At 41.8% G+C, this 19,718-nt stretch overlaps 1 protein-coding gene and 1 long non-coding RNA gene across 4 annotated transcripts in view; both read left to right on the top strand.

Moving 5' to 3' along the window:
* Positions 1 to 4,714: 4,714 nt before the first annotated feature.
* Positions 4,715 to 8,335, top strand: LOC144986702 (uncharacterized). The gene is made up of 3 exons (XR_013650553.1): positions 4,715 to 4,797; positions 5,749 to 5,806; positions 8,126 to 8,335. It is a non-coding gene; the product is annotated as an uncharacterized LOC144986702 (long non-coding RNA).
* Positions 8,336 to 9,621: 1,286 nt separating this feature from the next.
* LOC144986701 (uncharacterized) overlaps positions 9,622 to 19,718 on the top strand; it is a 77,260-nt gene continuing 67,163 nt past the window's right edge. The window contains exons 1-13 of one of the 3 annotated variants that reach the window (XM_078934475.1): positions 9,622 to 9,888; positions 12,377 to 12,476; positions 12,613 to 12,716; positions 12,786 to 13,061; positions 13,170 to 13,263; positions 13,343 to 13,410; positions 13,516 to 13,734; positions 13,923 to 13,988; positions 14,067 to 14,189; positions 14,281 to 14,346; positions 14,455 to 14,535; positions 14,631 to 14,696; positions 14,912 to 14,963. In XM_078934475.1, the coding sequence (XP_078790601.1) occupies positions 12,377 to 12,476; positions 12,613 to 12,716; positions 12,786 to 13,061; positions 13,170 to 13,263; positions 13,343 to 13,410; positions 13,516 to 13,734; positions 13,923 to 13,988; positions 14,067 to 14,189; positions 14,281 to 14,346; positions 14,455 to 14,535; positions 14,631 to 14,696; positions 14,912 to 14,963 (1,315 nt within the window). In that variant the 5' untranslated portion in view covers positions 9,622 to 9,888. The remainder of the gene's footprint in view (positions 9,889 to 12,376; positions 12,477 to 12,612; positions 12,717 to 12,785; positions 13,062 to 13,169; positions 13,264 to 13,342; positions 13,411 to 13,515; positions 13,735 to 13,922; positions 13,989 to 14,066; positions 14,190 to 14,280; positions 14,347 to 14,454; positions 14,536 to 14,630; positions 14,697 to 14,911; positions 14,964 to 19,718) is intronic. The other 2 variants (XM_078934476.1, XM_078934477.1) reach the window with 2 other exon arrangements.

Genomic DNA, 19,718 nt, shown 5'->3' with positions numbered 1-19,718 from the left:
ACGTTTTGGTGACTTTTCGAGCATGCGGCGGGGGTCAAATTCTCGCTGAAAGGCGGCGAAGTCGTCGTTCCAACTGCGAAAACAATATGGTCCTTGCAGTCAGTGACTGCTGCTGCGGGCCATAATAAGGTATGAGGAATAGCAGTGCGCGACTTTGCGAGCTCGCCACGCGGACGCCGTTCAAAATCTACAACTTCTGATTGCAACATTTTTTTCACAGTAGCTTGCCGTTGATGCCCAAAAAGTTTCAAGACGATCGCGGAAAATTCCAACGACAAGTTTACGATTGAATCCAGCGGTAAAGGCGTTTTTTATAGAAAATTCAAGATGGCGGCCTTTTCCCGAGGTCAAAGGTGGACGAAACTCCAGAGGTAGTTGTGGACTTGCTCTAGCAACATGCGAGTCAAATTTCGTGAAAATCGCTCGAAAAAAAGTTCATTTTTCCATATTGTGTAAAAACGCGAAAAACGCAAAATGACAGATTTTGGCACAAAATGGCCGCCAAACCGTAGGTCGTGTCACCGTCCCGTAATGATTTCAAAACGTCCTTTGGATATCGCGGACAAGGGTATATTGGTTTCGTTAGTCCATTCTCAAAAAAAAAGTTCCGAATTTTTTCGTTTTTGCCGAGTCGGCACATTTTTTTGCGACGGTTTTTTGCTTACCACGGCCACATTCCTTTATCGATCTTGTCGTGCGTAGCATCGTTTTGTTCAGCGCGGGCCAAGGAATCGCATATTTCCTCTTCACGACATTCCGATGAAAAATGTGCGAGCTAGCCAAGATGGCAACGGTTGCTAGCTCGCCACGCGCACGCCGTTCAAAATCTACAACTTCTAATTCCAACATTTTGTCCAGAGTAGCTGGCCGTTGGTGCCCGAAAAGTTACGAGACGATTGATGAAAATTCCAACGACGAGTTTTCGTTTGTATCTGGTGCTAAAGGTGCTTTTTTGAGAAAATTCCAGATGGCGGCCTTTGCCCAAGGTCAAAGGTCAACGACACTTCTGGGGTGTTTGTAGAGTGGAGCTGGCAGCAAGTGTGGACAATTGCGTGAAAATCGCTCAAACAAAAGCGTCTTTTCCCCATATTGTGGGAAAACACGAAAATCGGCAATTCTCAGAGTTCGCCACAAAATGGCCGCCAAGCCGTAGGTCGTGTGGCCGTCCCATAATGATTTCAAAACATCTCTGGGATATCCCCGACACGTGTGTCTTGGTTTCGCGGCCGTATTTTGAAGTACATTTTGTTCGGCCCCATACGCGATTTTCGGCCCATTCATTTTTTTGACGGGATCGCTGGCCGTGATGTCATCGTCTTCGGGGGGGTGACGTTGACTTTGTGGAAAATTCATTTGCAATTTATCCCAGGTGTGTGCACGTTTTGGTGACTTTTCGAGCATGCGGCGGGGGTCAAATTCTCGCTGAAAGGCGGCGAAGTCGTCGTTCCAACTGCGAAAACAATATGGTCCTTGCAGTCAGTGACTGCTGCTGCGGGCCATAATTAAAGCCGCAAGCGGCGTTGTATGGCCCGCAGGCGCTACCCGCCCCTTCCCTCGCTGCCCACCTCTACGCACCATTCGCTCCCAGCCCCCGCCTCTACGTCCCACCCGCCCTCGCTTCCCACGTCTACGCACCACCCGCCCTCGCTCCCTGGTTCTACGCACCCCCCCCCCCCCCTCCTTCCCTGCCTCTACACCCCACCCGCCCCTGCTGCCCTGGTGTAGGCACCACCAGTGCTCTCACCACCCACCGTTAACCAGACCCCTCTTGCTAAGCAGCCACTTCATACCCCTGACCCCCCCCTTCTCTTCCTGTAAGTCTGATTGCATGTGCATGTGATATAAGTGAAGTCCAGGGTGAGCCTTAGCCCAACAGTAGCCAGACTCTTGCAGCTCTGTGTCCCCACAAAGGATCAAACTGGTGAAGGATATGAATGGCTGGATATAAACTTGACTTTCTAGGTTAAACATCCTCAGCAGGTCACATTTTTCTTGTGTTGTTGCACTGTAAACTTGGTAGCTCCTTAGTATGAAAGTATGAAGAGTTTGTTTGAATTTATGAACCCATTTTTCAGTATGTGTTACTGTCCAGCAGTGAAAGTTTTCACATATTTGACAAGAATGTGTCTTTGAGTCAAAGCTTTTTAAATGAAGGGCCAGAACTTGAGTGAAGAGATGAATGCATGAATCTTCCATTCAGATAACAGTTCATTTGACTATAGCTCATAGAATCAATGTTATTTTAGGTCTTATGCTAATATGTGAAAACAGACATGAAAAACACCTGTTCATTTCTCCATTGTGAAGAGACTTTTATTTCTGCAACACAGTTATTTATAAGATTTTTACTTTCATGACTGACACAATCTGAAACCACTATGAACAAAAAAGCCTTGTAAACACAAACGTCAGTGTGAATGTATGTGTGTGTGTGATTGTGAGGATGTGCAGACTTCTGTCTTGCTGGTCCTTGGAGGAGCATGAAGAGTCCATCAGCGTCTTCATCACTGCAGCTTCTGCTTTCCATCAACTGATGTAGAAAAGAGAACTCCCTTTAGAACAAAGCAGGAATTTTATCTGTTCAATGAGTTTACATCAGGGTTCCTGGAAGTTTCTTCTAGTTCAATTGAAGACTTTTTGAGACCTTTTTAGAAAATTCAGACCAATGTCTCAGCCTGTTTCCCAGGACCTCTGACAAAGAAAAGGAAATCCTGCAGTGTCCCATCAGAAAATTCTTAAACAAACAAAACCACAGCACTTGTGAAAGAGGAAGAAAATCCACTTGGGGGGTCAACAGCATGTTTGTAGTCCAGCCAGGGGTCTAACCTGGGTACCACCTCCATGTTGTATGATGTCATCACGACCAGCTCATATCACCGTCGTCATTTCTTCATGTCAGGTGAGTCTTCATGTCAGGTGAGTTTGCAAACTAATTTTCTGCATTTATAACCTTTAACAGTTGGTCACTGTAAGCTGTAGAGTTACTTTAAAGCTATACCAAACCGTGAGTCACCAGAGAGGCAGAGGTCAGCGGTTTATAATCACTATTTATATTGAACTGCTATTAGCATGCCGTGTAGCATTAGCAAGTTCGCCCGAGCAAAGATCACACACATTGATTCTAGTTAAAATGCATTCGCTTTTCTTGTATTTGTGTGGTCTGTTTCTACTAACTGCAACGCTGACTGTTTTTGGTAAATACATAAGAGCATTTGTAACGTTGGGAGCTTTTTAAATTATAAATAATTTAAAATATAGTGGTGAAATAAGTCCCATTTTTTAAAATGACTTCTCTCATTTTTGCTTCCAAGATTAGTTGTAAAATGATCCAACAGAAACAGTGATGTTAGTTTACTGCTCAATTAACCAGAAAGTTGACAAAAAACCTTTAGAGCTCAACATTCATGATTATTCAATATTATTTCTTTCTTTCAATGTTATGGTTTATTCATATACTTATTATTTGTTGGTTTGTATTTCTTGTTTAAAAAATTATAATCGATTATTTTAGATGCATTGTTTTAATTTTCATACATCCGGTTCAAAGACAAACACCAGCATAACATTTAACTGCTAAGAAATGTGGTTTGATCTGTGAATTGTTGATCTTGGTTCCTGAATTGAATCAGATATTTGTTTCTATGTGTTGATTACCAGCTACCAGAAACTAACTGGATTCACCTTCAGTTAACACAATTTCCAATTGAACAAACATTGTCTAGAAATGACTTAAAATGAGTGTAGTGATGTATAGATGTGGGGCTTTCTGCTCTTTCTTCAGGGAAGTGCAGGTGGACTGTGTCTGTGTCTAGTAACTTCAATGGTTCTGGGTGCTGAGCAACATTCACCTTTAAATGACAGCTATTAAGTCCTCCAAAGACAATGGAAGTCATTTTTATAGCAAATTGTTTTACAGAAGCATGTGTCAGTGGTTCAGGACATGAAGCTGGATCCTGCTCACATGTTGAGACTTTATCTGAATATTCCATCATATTTCACTGACCTGAAATCTCTGGATGTGTCTGCTGAGCTCCTCATCAAACGCACAGCTGAGTCTGAGCTGACTGATCAGAAGATTCAGACTGAAGAAACTTCCTTTGTAAAATTGATAGATGTTACATTTGTTCTTTAATTTCCTGACATAAAGCTGAAACTGATTGAACAAAGGATATAAAAATAAGATTTTTCCTGAATCAGAAAATCCAACTTTAGGTTCAAAGTACATTTTGGGGCTTCTTTTAAATACCTAATGTAATTCTAACATCCTTGTTGTGTTTTTTAGCAGGACTCAGTGACAGAAAAATGTTTAGACACACCTGAAATGTGTGTATTTGATAAATGTGTTTGTCTTTTCCAGTCATCATGAACCTGCAGCTGCTGGATTCTCTCAGTCGACTTTTCCAGAGTGAGGATGCAGGATTTGAACAATTGGTCTAGACGCTACACACAGACGTTCAGCTCCATCCAGGACCCACAGTCAGCACCATCCTCAGCAAACATTGTTCCAGCTCCAGAGGACAGGTACACTCTGCTGTTCTCTGTTCATTGATAGGAAATGATATTTGGAGGAGATTTTTGTTTTTCATGATGTGTGTTTCTGTCTCTAAGAATCTTCAAAGGGGGGGGGGGGGGGTGAGGAGGCTCCATCTGCCAGGTGCTGCACTTTGGACTGCATCCCTTCCTCTTCCAACACGGTCCATGAAGACATGGAGGTCAGAGTCTGTGGGATGACCTGGACTGACCTGCACAGAGTCTGAACTGGATGGACGACACTTCAGTTCATGTGAGTCAAGGCAGGTGAGCGTATACTTTTGGTACTATAGTGTACATGTGAGTACATCACAGAGGTGCTCTGCAAAGTTCCTAAGCAGCTGGGGGGAGATAAATTCTGATCCTGCTGCTTCCCTGCTCTTCAGTGGCCTGGAGTGAGAAACCTGATGTGGTTTATTGCTGCATGAAGGTCTCTGTGGATGTTTTCTTTTCTAAAGTTCTGTCCTTGTTCTGAGCAGAACAAAGGAGCAGGATCTTCCAGAAATAATTTTAATATTTTATTTACAAGTATTTACAAATACATTTATATTAACAGATATATTTAAAAATTTACATATTTATTCGCTCATGAATAAAATAGAAATAATTTATTTTGATCCACAATTATAATTCGCTATGTTCACTCTGAGTGTAGTACATTTTTTTTGTCCACTAGATGATGCCAAGAGTGGTGGACAAAATAGTTGGTACTCCTCAGTTAAAGAAAGTCCCCAATGCTCACTGAAATGACTTGAAACGTTCAAAAGTAACAATAAATAAAACATTTTTGAAAGTTAAATAATCACAATCAGCCATTACTTTTGAGTTGTTGATTAACAGAATTAAAAAAAAAAAAAACTAATGAAATAGGGCCAAGAGACCAAGCTTTCTGACACTATGCAGCACATTTCTACCCGGAATGCCTTGATAATCTGGAGATTTAATTTGACCTTGCTCAACTTCCAGACTCCCTGTGCCAGATGCAGCAAAGCAGCCCCAAAACAGAACTGAGCCTCCTCCATGTTTCACAGTAGGGACAATGTTCTTTTGGTTGTATGCTTTATTTTTGAGTCTACCAACATAGAGCTGATGTTTCTTACCAAAAAGCTCCAGTTTGGTCTCATCTGTCCAAAGGACATATTCCCAGAAGCTTTGTGGTTTGTTAACATGCATTTTTGCTAATTCCAGTCTGGCTTTTGTATGATTTCCTTTCAACAGTGGTGTCCTCCTTGGTCGTCTCCTATGAAGTCCACTCTGGTTGAAAGAACCACGAATGGTGCGATCTGACACTGATGTACTTTGATCTAGGAGTTTACTTTTGATGTCTTTAGAGCAGTGTTTTTCAACCAGTGTGCCGCGGCACACTAGTGTGCCGTGGGAGATGGTCAAGTGTGCCGTGGAAAATTTCCCTCATTAACTGATCTAAAAACATTTCCCCTCTCCAGGAAATCAGCTCTTTGTTCATCCAAACAGGCCCTGATAAAACACTGAGTAGTTAGGAATATGAAAGATCATAAAATACTTTTTTCTTTGTGTTTATTTGATTCTATTAAAGACATTTTGATAAGAATTACGGTAACGCGATTTAGCTGCAGCTATAACTGTTTTCTGAAAAGTCCCGCAGCTTTTACTGTCTCCACGACTCCACCAATCATTCTTAAAGGCTAAATCACATGTCATCAGTCTGACCAATCAGAAGTGTTTAAAGTCTTGACTTCCTTGTTCCGATTCTTCTCATAAAGTCTCTCAGTTCCAACAAAAACACCAGCTAAAGCTCGTCTTTAGCGGTGCAGCTTTCCACAGAATCCGGTATCAGACCGTGGAACAAATGAACAAAACAATGAAGCTCAGAGACGCGAGTCTTTCTGCTGTTCTCGCAGTATTCACACTACATCTCCCATGATGCATTGGCTTAAAGGGACAGCGCCTCAGCGTACAATGAGTCGTTCTTGTTACACGTGTTGAAACCACAACGAACATACCGTTTGTATGTAACTTAACTTTTATTACATCTTTTAGAAAAAACATCTGCAACTTCCTGCTTTTTCTGCCACAATTATCACAAAAATGCACGTCAGATTGCGGGGGGGGGGGGGGGGGGGGGGGGTAGATCAAAACAGACTGAGTTTCTGCTTTTTTGTTTTGGGATACTGGTGTGCCGCGGGATTTTTGTCAAGGTTAAAGTGTGCCGTGGCTCCGAAGAGGTTGAACAAAACTGCTTTAGAGGTTGTTCTAGGTCAGGGGTATTCAATTAAAATTCAAAAAGTTCCAATTACTAAAATTTTCTCCCAGCAAAGGTCCGGATCTTATGTTGTCACTTAACATAATGTACCTTCATGTTAATAAAATCAATAACGCACATACATTTCTATATAATTTATTGTTACATTTCAACTGTTTTCAAAGTAATATGCTTTTATCATACCGAAAAGTCTGAACTTGAATGGCACTTGAATGGAAAACAACACTGAAATTATTCTGAATAAAATAAATAAAAGTGCAAACACAGCTTTGAGCAGCCTGAACTTAGGGCCTATTTCAAGTAATGTAAAACAGTCAGAATCTTTTGAATAAAATAAAAGTGCTTTTAATCTTTAAGAAAAAAATTTAAAAAGACATTTGAGCGCCCACCTTTTTAAAACATGAACTACATTTCAAATAAAATAACACAGGAAGCTTTTCAAGTAAAATAGAACAGGGCAGAATTTACTGAATAAAAAAGTGCAGAACTTTGAGCAGCTCCCCTTTTCATCTCTCCTTCCAAACTTTCCTTACTCCCTTTCAATCTATTTTTCCTAGTGAGAGAAATGGGCATGTAACTGTCCTGCCAGCAGTTTCTGCAGCCGCATTAAAGCACTCCTTTACAACTGTCACATCGCTGAATGCTTTCTTGTGTTGCGCCAAAATCCACGCGATCTTTAACGAACATTTGCACGTTGCTGCCCGGTAAATGCATGCATGATGACACGAGCAGACCTGTCATCCTGTGCTTTCAATTCCATGATTTGACTTGCCCTCACTCACTACGGACTTCTGCGCGTACATTTCCTCAAACGACCCGTGTTTGGTCTCATAGTGACGCTTAACGTTGCCACTTTGATTAACGCCACATTTTCACAGCATATGAGACACAAAGGTTTAGAACTGGCTGCAGGCAGAATAAACATGTATTTGTCCGTCCATTCATCTTTAAAAGTTCGGTTTTCAGCACTACTTTTCTCATTTTTGAGCAAGCCGTTTTCTCTCATCTCCTCTCTATCTCTCTCTCAAACTCGCCGTTGCTGAAAGGTAAACAATCGATTTGATTGGCTTGGCTATTGATGACGCTCCTGTCACAATTACTAGATTAGTTGCGCATGAACAAATTATTAATATTTTTTTCAATATCAAATCCGGTCCGGGCAGAGTCGTCACTCGGTCCGGACTCGGACCGCGGTCCGCCATTTGACGATGCCCGTTCTAGGTTCTTTGGATACAGTTACAACTATCCGTCTCCTCAGTTTGTCATCAATGTTCCTCTTCCATCATCCAGTGAGGTTGGCTACTGTCCCGTGGGTCTTAAACTTCTGAATAATATGTGCCACTGTTGTCACAGGAACTTCAAGCTGCTTAGAGATGCGGAGCAGATGTCGCCTGTGACGTCTGCACTGGAAAATACGACTCGCCCTGAAGTCCTGTCTGACCTGCTTTGCTCCTTCCTGTGAGGAACACCTTCAGCCTCATTTGAAAGCAGCTGCATTGAAGAAACACAAGCTGGTGGGACCCTCCAAGAACCTGCAGGAGAACTTCTGCTCCTCCAGTCATGATGAGGTGATGAGGATGTTCTGTCACACTGATCACAATCTGTTCTCTCTGCTCTGTGGAAGAACATAACACTGTCTCATCTCACAGCTGCTTCAACAGCAGGTGGAGGAGAGTCTGGAGGTCTTCACTGAGATTATCCGTCTCATCCAGAAGAGAAGAGGTGAAGTGAAGAACAGGATCAGATTCCAACAGCTAACTGAAGTGAGGCGGGTCAAAGGTCTTCAGAAGGAGCTGGAGCAGGACATGACTGAGCTGATGAGGAGATGCTGTGAGCGTCAGCAGAGACGGGATAGAAAAGCAATTATCTGTCACTGAAACCTGTGTTCTTTATGATATGAATAAATCAAGTTAACGTGGTATTCTGTCATTTTCTCACTGAGTGAAGATGCTTGAATGCTTCCCATAACCTACAATGATTGACATGTAACACTCACAAAAGCTCATCTAGCTTACATACTGATGTGGTAGCAATTTTAACTTTTTTAAGAATTCAAACAACTTTATGTGTGTGAACATGTTAAAAAAATCATGTTAGGCCAGAATTAAAGAAAACCATCAGTCTTTAAAGGAGAAATGGAGCAGTTCAAACCTCATTGAATGTGGACAGGTGGGTATTTCTTTTTTCTGATGAGATAAAGATGCTTTGTACTTAAAAATAGGCTACCAAATTTCAGGGGAACAAATGTAACCAAAAAAAATCTATAATCATTTTTAAATACAAAGGTGTTTTTTTTATTTAAATTGAAAATAGTAATCAGGTTTTAGGGGGGGGGGGGGGGGGGGACATTGATACAGACATGCTCATAAGTCATCACCAATAAAAAAAACTGCTATCTGCTAACAAAGTATGATTAAAAAAACATCTTGTCCATTCACAAAGGTGTATTTTATGTCAAATTAGTTTGTATTGCCTAGAAATGTCACAAAAGAGTCATTTATAAAAAATACATTATATATTAAACGTTTTTATTCCACCAGGGAGCCGCCATTTTGTGAAGCTGCTGTGTTAGACAAATTTTGAAAGGAATTAAATAAATGCTGATACTATTTTATATAAAAGCATTGTCACTGTTGTAATTCACAGATTCACTCTTTTTTTCTGTAAACAGTAAGTAATGCTGAGTCGGTGCTTAAAACGTTGTGAATAATAAAGTATTATGATTTTGTAGTTGCAAAAGTCCTACAAATGGTTTTGCCCGTTTTCTATCCAATCACGTAAAAAAATTGGGGTGTGGCTGTCTGTGATTGGTCCAAGCTGGTAGAACCTTCTGGAACGGTGGTGAATTCGTCCCTTTTCACACGGGACTTCTGAGTGATCGGACGTGTCTGTCAGAGCTCTGTGAGAAAAGGTTTTCCTTGGTTTCTGTATCCAGAGGATCGGCTGATTTTCGCCAGAGAAGCATCTCTACTGCCTGTTACTTCGACCAAAAGAGGATTTAACTCCATCTTTTCCCCCAGAGTTTTTATTCTCCACCCATCCCCCCGTTTTTTCTTTTCTACTCTCTCTTGTAGGACTCCATTTTTTTGCCCCGGCCCACTTTTTAGGACGAGAAGGTAAGCGTTTTATAAATATCTCAGACGTATTTGAGAGTAAAATGCTTGTGCTTTATATTTCTGCTGTTGTAAAAAAGAGTGTTGCATTTTAGTAGTCACTTTGTTTGCTGTGTGTCGAAGTTTAGCCGAACTTCAAAGCATTGCCGTTTTAAGCTAGCTAACTAGCGTTAGCAAGCCAGAACATTGAAAGACCCAAATTTAAAAGTATTTGAGTAAAATGCTTGGTTTATTTTTCTGCTGTTGTGAAGATGAGTGTTGCATTTGTGTAATTTTATCGGTGACTTTGCCTCGTGTTGAAGTTAGCTTAACTTCAAAAGGATAACATTTTGAAGCTAGCTAGCTAGCGCGTTAGCTAGCTAGTCCAGACCCAAACTTGAAAGTATTTGAGAGTAAAATGCTTGATTTATTTTTCTGCTGTTGTAAATATAAAACATGAGTGTTGCATTTGTGTGATTTTTATCAGTGACCTTGCCTCGTGTTGAAGTTATCTTAACATCAAGTGGATGTTTTTTCTGAAGCAAGCTAGTTTGTGTTAGCTTTGTCAGTATGGAATTACCCAAAGTTAAAGTATTGAGAGCAAAATGCTCGTGTTTCATATTTTTGCTGTTGTGAGTGTTGCATTTGTGTAATTTATTAGTGGCTTAGCTTCGACTTGGCTTTAGCTTTAACTTCAGAGGACAGTCGGTGTGTTTGATGTTGCCGGAATGGGGTGTGTGTGTGTGTGTGTGTGGGGGGGGGGGGGGGGGGGTGTCGGTCGGTGTTCACTCATCTGTTAATGCGGTTTGCTGCTTTATTGCTGTGGCATTGTCTAATTTTATTGTTATTGCTTGGTGATTTTATATATATTTTACTGTTATTCAATTCAGTGCTGATTGTATTGCTTTCATTCAGTTTAGAACTAAAAATGTCTTAAAATGCATTAAAAGTTGCATTTAAAAAACAATCTAACTGCACATGAAAAAATTCAGCTATGTTCTAAATATTTTGTCAAAGAGGTAAATCATTTATTGAACGTTCTTTTGTTAAGTCATGAGAGTTTATTAAAACATATGACATTTTTAAATTGGGGTATTTATTTTGTGTTTAAAATGTTCCAAGTTCACATAGATTTGTAAGATCATTACAAATAGAACCTGCTAGGATTCTTTTTTTTTTTTTTTTGTTCATTTTACCTGAAATGTGACACACACTGGGTTACATTTGCATGTAGGTAGATGCTATTATGTATTAGTTACTGTCTTCGCAGTGACTGTTACTGTGGACTCCTGGATGTTGTGATTGATAATGTTATTTGGTAGATTTAATTTGAATGCTGTGATTTTTAGTGTGAATTTACCTATGGATAGTTTGGGCTTGCTGGTGCAGCTGGTTTCTTCTAATCTAAATGATCACTCATGGAGCTGCATGTTGTTTTGATGCAAGTTTGTGAGCTTGTGTAACCTGAGCCAAATGATGAAGTTGAATTTAGTCAGATCTGTGGATTTATGGCTGAGGATCTCCTGAAACTGTAAAGTTTATCTGCTGGCTTGATGCGAAATTAAAGGCCTGTTTGTGATCTTTGTATCCTCTGGAGGAAAATATTGGTAAAAAGTTAGATTTTCTTTAAGATCTGTTTGTTAAAACAAAAAAGATTTAAAGCACATTATTTCATTCTGTAGAAGTGTTTTGGAAAATATTAATAGAAGTAATGAATAAAGAACTGATGGCTCACCAAAATAGACTTCATATATGTAGCAGAAGAAGCCATTTTGAACTAGTAATGTTACTTTTCAAAGGGTATCTTATTAAAAACAGGTGTGCTTTTCTCCAAAGGGTAAAAAACCTCTGGAAAAAATATGCTTTCTAGTATTTCAACTATTTTTTTTTTTAAATGAAATGACAGTTCAGATAAAAATCTTAATTGTAATAAATGTAACTTGCAGCTGCAGTCAGAAGTCAGACGGGGTTTTCTGCTGCAAACATTTTGAACATGCTGGTTGCTGCACTAAATCAGTTTTCCTGACATGAAAGAGGCCTGTTAATGCACCTGGCTGATTTTTGTTTTTATTATTTTGTCGTTTTGGTCATTTCCTGCTGCTTGGCCAGATTTATCTTATTCCTGGGCTGACTGTCCATGTGAATTTTAGCATGTCCTGCTTCTGCTGCTGCAGTGGTCAGCAAAAAGTTATATTTTCTTTAAGATCTGTTTTTTAAAACAAAAAAGATATATAGCACACTATTTCATTCTGTGTTTTGGAATCGATTAATAGAAATACTGAATAAGACTGACTGCTCATCAACAGTGGCAACTATTTTTGCTTGCTGTAAATCTTTTTCTAAAGTTTATTCTGAAAGTAACATACAATGCTTTTTAAACGTACTGCTATTTATATTGTCAAGGAAAATTAGTTTTAATGTATATTGGACAAAATGATCTTATATTATAAAAGTACTGGTTGTGCTAAAAGTGTTTTTTGTGTCTTTTTGTGTGTTTATGATCTTTGTGTAGATGCCACGGGGCAAGGACCACCGCAGAGCCCGTGCCAGGAACTTCGCGCCCATGGACCTGGGACCGACTGGCCATCCAAGCCCGAGTGCTCAGAGTTCACGTAAGTAACTGAGATTTTTTTTCTCTCTCCATTATTGCATCAGTTTTATTCTGCTCCCTAATCTTTTATGAATTGATGCACGTGTATGTGCTGTTGGCTAAAAAGAGAACACACCCTAACGTGTTGTGTTTCCCAGGCTCCGGCACTGGGTTTAGGCACCCCGTGCGAAGATGGCCAGTGTCTTCTGCCACCGGGAAGAGCCACAAGTGCCTTGTGCCGCCAGAGTCTCCCGGGGAGAAGGTAAAGTACCTGTGACTGACTGTTACCCAGTGTAAGTTATGGCTATGACAACAACTGCATGTGTTCCAGTTCGTCCTGGTGGTAGGAGACTCCCACCTTCGCGCCCTGGTGGACGGGATCGTCCGGATGCCTGGGGGTGGGGGCATGACCTTCGGGTTCATGTCCACCCCTGGCGCCAGTGCAACCGAGCTGTACAAAGAGGTAAGGCACGCAAACATTCCACGTACCCCCGATCTTGTGTGTCTTCTCGCCCCCAGCAACAACCTGACGGCCAGCCGGACGCTCCCCGAGGCAGCTGTGGACTTCAGGCGGCTCCTGGCTCTGCTCCAGTCCAAGTGGTCCAAGGTAAGTGTGTTTTCATCGTTGCACGTTGAAGAGAAGCAGAGGGGGATGCAGCAGCAGAAAGTGTAATTACTGAAGCTGGTTTGTGTGTTTGTGGGATTGTTTTACCAGCTCTTCGTCCTGGACTTCCCGCCTCGCCTGACTGTGGCCCCGGACCTGCAGACGTTCCTCCGCCAGGACTTCAACCGAGTGGCGGCGCAGATGGGTATAACATCATGTCCTTGTTGGTTGTCATGTAGATGATTGTCTGGGGGAACAGTTCACTAACTTTCATTCCTGTGCAGGCATTAAGTACCTGTCTGTTGCTGAGCACTTCAGCTTGGACCACTTGGCGCTGTGGGCCCGCGATGGGGTAGGTTGATGGTTCTGGTTGTTTTTGATGCAGACAGCTATTCTCAGTACAATAAGGCTCAAATAAAAGCTCTTGGGGTTTTCTTGTTTTTTTTGTGTCTCTCAGGTCCACCTGAGTGACGATGGAGGGATGGTCCTTCTGGCTTCCCTGCTGTGGAACTACTCTGCTCTGCAGCTGGTGGAGCCAGAGGTCCAGGCGCCTCCTCCTGCGTCGCCCCAGCCTGCCGTGCGGCGAGTCACTCCTAAGGTGGTTGTGAGGGAGCACCCTGTGTCCCCTCCTCCAACCAACCCTTTTGAGTGGGCTTGCAAGGTAGGGAAGGCAAAGGTAAGCGTCAGCTCATTTCATACAAATGAAATGATTTTTCCTGGTTTAAACTTGTCCATGTGTTCAAGGTGAATCCAGCTTCCTGAAAGCCAGACCAGAAGTGGCGTGTGCAGAGCAGGTCTGTGGTCCATGGAAGAGGCTAGTTTAAGTGTCTAAATAGTTTTCTCTTTCTTTCTCACTCTCTACAGAAAGCCAGTCCTTCGGGTGCAGACCGCTCTCCTCTGGCATCCTGGCACGGGCGGGGATTGGAGCAGGTGAGTTGCAGGAAAAATAAAACTGCAGTGTGTGTGTTGTGTCCACATGATAACATTTCTGTGTTTTCTATTCCACAGGCTGCTCCTCTCCCGGTGTCGCCCGTGCGCTTCAGCCCTGCTATTCTGGATCTGATGGACAAATTTTACCCGTCAGATCTGGACTGTGCTGGAGCTGCTGCGCCTGTTCCCGCTGGGAACAAGGTAACTGTTTTGTCTTGATGCTCAGAGTTCAGAATAGCTTTATAACTGCTCTTAAATACCTTTTTTTCTGGTGTTTGTCATTATTCCTCAGACGTCTCGTGCTAGACGTCGCCGGAGGGCTGTGGCTGCATCCCAGAGGGCTGCCCCCAGGCCCCAGGTAAGAAGACGACACATTTCAGTGTTATGTGTTGCAGAGGTCAAAATAGATTTTTAAAGTGAGATATTTAATGGTGTGTATTTCTGTGTTCTTTTGTTTTTCACTAAGGCGGAGGTCCCTGAGCACGTGGAGGTGAAACCCCGGCCTTCACCTGCCAGGCGTGCCAGGAAGGAGAGGGTTCCGGCCCAGGTATAATGACTTTGTAGTTTCATTTAGTCAGAATGCTGCAGCACCTAGTTCATGGTAAAAGTGTGACATTAAATACATTTCATGTTTGTATGCAGGACCGTGTGGGGGTGACACCTAGGTCACCTACCAAGGATGTGACGGTGGAGCGGCCTGTGGACCAGGTGAGAGAAGAACAGAAAAAAGCTCAATATTGATAATGGTTTTTATTTATTTATAGTCATTTTAAGTTTGACATGTTTGTTTGTGTTCCTACTTAAGCTTTTGTTGTGTGCTCTTGTAGTAGCAGACATGATTCTTGGGCAAGTATGATCAAAATGCTTCCTAAGCCTTGTATCCTTTTAAAGTAATGTCTTTCTTTTCTCCTCTTTTCCTAAAGGACCAGCAGCAGCGTGGACGGCCTGCTGCAGGAGGTAAGAAGAGCAGCAAAGGTAAGAGCTGTTCTCCTTCCTGCATCTGCTGTGTGGTTCAGCCATGTTCAGATCCCATCATCTCGTTTGGTCCCTCTGAATGTAACAGTGAGGTGGTTCCTGCTCCTGCCAGTTGTAGTGTTGAGGCTGTGTCAGACTCTAGTTCAGTTGACATGGAGGTTGGTGTAACGTTTGGCTCCTCGGATGATGAGCTGGTAACCTCTGAGGTCCAGGAGCCTGGTCCTGTTCCTGCTGCTGGTACGTTAAAGTTCCCCAGCATCAGAGGATCGTTTCACCAGGGCAGTGAGCTGTTTGGGAGCAACAGTGGGCGGCAGTGCATGGCCATCTCTTTGGTGGCTGCTGCCAAGCACACTGTTAAAGGTGTGTTTCAGTGGGACAGTTGTGAGTTGGATTCTGTGCTGCTTGCTGGAGATCAGGTTTACTCGGACCTGCAGAGACAGAACAAAATCACTGACTCTGCAGGTTTTCTGAGAGCGACTGATCTTCCAAGTCAAGTAGTGGTAGATGGGGTTGAACTGTCCTGCTTTTTTGGGGAAGTTGTTAGTGGGGATGCTAAAATCAATTCGGGTGAGTTTGTTGATGTGGGTGCGTTGGTTCCCCTGAAGGAGGGGTTGGCTAGGATGACGGCAAAGTACAACACATGTCTGCTGACACTGTGTGAGAACACGTGTGCCGTCATTGCTGAGAATGGACGCTGGGCTATTGTAGACTCCCATTCTCGCAGTCCTGAAGGGATGAGGGTCCCTGATGGATCCAGTGTAGTTTTGTTTTTTGACTCTGTGGGTGAAGTTCACGACTACCTGCAGAGGTCAGTCGAGGGCATTGTCCTCACAGAGTTTGAAATGGTTGGTGTTGTTTTTTCTGCTTCCAATACATTTGACCCTTTCTTAGGGAGTCCTGCAGAAAGTAACTCCCTGAACCTCTGCAAAGAGAGCCTCTTCCATGACACTTCGTTAGATGTCAATGTAGAACCCCAAAAGACAGCAACAAAACGTAAAATGGATTCAAAAATTGATTTTGCAGGCCCTTCAAGTGAAAACTTAAAGAAAGTGAAATTAGATGATGTTGCTGTGGAGGAACAGAAAGTAATTTTTAGTGAGCCTGAGCAGGAAATTTTCTATTTTAACCCTTTAAATCGGCATGTCTGCCAGGCTCTGTGCTCAATGTTAAATATTGAGTTCCAAAATTTTAATGCCCCACCTGCTCCTCCCATTGGTTTGTTGGGGCCCCCCTGCACCAACGAAAAAATCATTGGAGATGGAAATTGTTACTTTAGGGCCATCTCTCAGGCTGTGAGCGGATCCCAAAACAGCCACAGAAAAATTCGCTTAGCCATCGTTAAACAATTGGAAACGAACCCCGATCTGTATAGCTGGGTAATTGGGCGTGAGTACTCCTCTGTGGCTGAGTACATAACCAAATCTAGGATGCGGTTTGTCGGTGTTTGGGCCACAGACGTCGAAATTCAAGCAACGGCTGATTTATTAGGAGTAAATGTTTTTGTATTGTTTGATGGCAGGTGGCTTCGGCACCAGAGCAGCGGTCAACAATTATCTGAAAACGCCATTTATATAGAAAATTGTGGTGGAACACATTTTGAGACTGTTGTGTGCGTTAAAGATCCACAACAGGACCGCTGTGCTGGTTGTTGTCCCTCTGCCAACAAACAACCAAAAACATATTACACGCGTTCACATGAAAAAGATGACATGAAGTCAACAAACGTAAAAAGTAATGTAATGATTGACAACAAGAGCCCTTCCAGAAAACTGAGTTCCAAATACTTTCTTTTCCAAAGAAGACGAAAAATGGCAAAAAAGTATCGAGGTAAAATTTATCGAGACTGTAAGAATGAAAGCTTCAGGCACACCATCCACAAGAAGTATTTAGATAATGCAAGTTACAGACAAAAGGTTAAAGCAATAAATAGGACACGACTAAAACTTAAATACATAGATAATGAGGATCATAGAAATATGTTAAAGTCAAAAGCAAAAACAATATATTCAGATACAATGGAGAAAGTTAAAACAAAGAGAAAAATTAAATATGCTGAGGATGCAGCACATCGGACCATGATGAAAGCTCTGAGCATACAAAAGTATGCTCAAAAATTCATTTTGAATTTATCCTAGGTGTGTGCCAATTTTGGTGAGTTTTCGGGTATGTGGCGGGGGTCAAATTCTCGCTCAAAGTGGAAGAAAGAAAGAAGAAGAATAAAAATAATAATGAAACGAAGCAGAAACAATATAGAAGTTTTTGCGGTTAGGATTTCCCATGTATTTCAATGAGGCCTGTCTTTTACTATAGGCTGGGCATGTCTTTTTGGCTTTAAACCCGTTCTTTGAGGGCTTTTTGGGGCTTTTTTGTGTTTTTGTCGTCATTTTTGCGACTACAAATTTGTCGTTTGTGTGGTGGTGTTGTGCGTGTGTGTGTGTATTTTTGTTGCGTTACACAATTGTCGTCTCGTTGTCTGCTTTGGGCGACTTTTGACCCCATTTTTTGGCGTTTTGACGCGTTTTTTTGACGTTTTGGACTTTTTGAGTGTTCGACCCTCGTAGCAGTTACAATATGGTCCTTGCAGTCTATGACTGCTGCGGGCCATAATTAAAGCCGCAAGCGGCGTTGTATGGCCCGCAGACGCAACCCGCTTTCCACGCCCAACTCTACGCACCACCGCCTCCCTCACTGCCCACTTTTGATAAAGGCTAGTCAAAACGGCTTTTGCTAATTATGCTAACTATGCTAGCTATGCTGACTTGGCTAAAAGTGCTAGCATTGCGATCAGCATCATCAACTGACTCAGGAAAACAGATTACCTAAAATGCTATTTATGCTAACTATGCTAGCTATGCTAATGTGGCTAAAAGTGCTAGCATAGCGATCAGCATCATCAACTGACTCAGAAAAACACATTACCTAAAATGCTAATTATGCTAACTATGCTAGCTATGCTAATGTGGCTAAAAGTGCTAGCATAGCGATCAGCATCATCAACTGACTCAGAAAAACACATTACCTAAAATGCTAATTATGCTAACTATAATAGCTATGCTAATGTGGCTAAAAGTGCTAGCATAGCGATCAGCATAATCAACTGACTCAGAAAAACACATTACTAAAAATGCTAATTATGCTAACTGTGCTAGCTATGCTAATGTGGCTAAAAGTGCTAGCATAGCGATCAGCATCATCAACTGACTCAGAAAAACACATTGCCTAAAATGCTAATTATGCTAACTATGCTAGCTATGCTAAAGTGGCTAAAAGTGCTAGCATAGCGATCGGCATCATCAACAGACTCAGAAAAACACATTCCTCCATTGGTGAGAGCTATATGCCATAAGTTGATAAAAAACCCACTTTTTCCAAAATGGCGGCTTTTTTGTTTATTTTATCTCCATAGCAACCATTTTATGTTTTGTTCCCCTTGAGAAGACGAACAGATTGACGTCAGTTTCGGACAAATCGGTAAAAGTAAACTTTTTGTCGTCCTTAGCAACAGTGGTTTTATGCTAACCACGCCCACATTCCTTATATGTCCAGAACCAGTGTTTTTCAATGTATTCAGTTTCAGCCATGAATGCATGCATTCAATTTTCACTGTATTGTATTGAAATGCATGGGAGTTATAACACTGCGCCACTTTGCTAGCTTGCCACGCGCACGCCGTTCAAAATCTACAACTTCTAATTCCAACATTTTTTCCACAGTAGCTTGCCATTGATGCCCAAAAAGTGTTGAGACGATCGCTAAAAATTCCAACGACAAGTTTACGTTTGAATCTGGTGGTAAAGGTGTTTTTTACAGAAAATTCAAGATGGCCGCTTTTTCCCGAGGTCAAAGGTCGACAAAACTCCAGAGGTGACTGTAGACTTATGCTAGGGACATGCACGTCAAATTTCGTGAAAATCGTTCGAAAAAAAGTTCATTTTTCCATATTGTGTAAAAACGCGAAAAACTCAAAATGGCAGATTTTGGCACAAAATGGCCGCCAAACCGTAGGTCATGTCGCCATCACGTAATGATTTCAAATCTTTGTTTGAATATACCCGACAAAGTTATCTGGGTTTCGCTAGCCGATTCTTAAAAAAAAAAATCCGAATTTTTGTTTTTTTGCCGAGTCGGCACTTTTTTTTGCGATCGTTTTTTGTTTACCACGGCCACATTCCTTTATCTATTTTGTCGTATCTGACATCGTTTTGTTCAGTGTGGGCCAGGGAATCGTATATTTCATTTTCACAACATTCCGATAAAATATGTGCGAGCTAGCTAAAATGGCGATGGTTGCGAATTCGCCACGCGCACGCGTTTCAAATTCTACAACTTCTAATTCCAACATTTTGTCCACAGTAGCTTGCCATTGATGCCCGAGAAGTTTCAAAAAGATCGATGAAAATTCCTTGGACGAGTTTTCGTTTGAATACCTTACTAAAGGTGCTTTTTTATGAAAATTCAAGATGGCCGCCCCTTCCCAAGGTCAAAGGTCAACAAAACTTCTTTGGTAGTTGTAGAATCGTGTTTGTGGCATGTGTGTGCAATTTCGTGAAAATCGCTTGAACAAAAGTGTTGTTTTCCCATATTGTGAAAAAACACGAAAATCGCCATTTCTCTGAGTTCGCCACAAAATGGCCGCCAAGCCGTAGGTCGTGTGGCCATCCCATAATGATTTCGTAACTTCTTTGGGATATCTCCAACACGCGTGTTTTGGTTTTGTAACTGTATTTCAAAATATTTTTTTTTGGCCCCATAAGC

The sequence above is a fragment of the Oryzias latipes genome, chromosome 17, assembly GCF_053564925.1.
Source record: "Oryzias latipes strain Hd-rR chromosome 17, Olatipes_Hd-rR_3.1".
NCBI classification, from domain to species: Eukaryota; Metazoa; Chordata; class Actinopteri; order Beloniformes; family Adrianichthyidae; genus Oryzias; species Oryzias latipes.
This window is presented reverse-complemented; position numbering and strand designations above follow the sequence as displayed.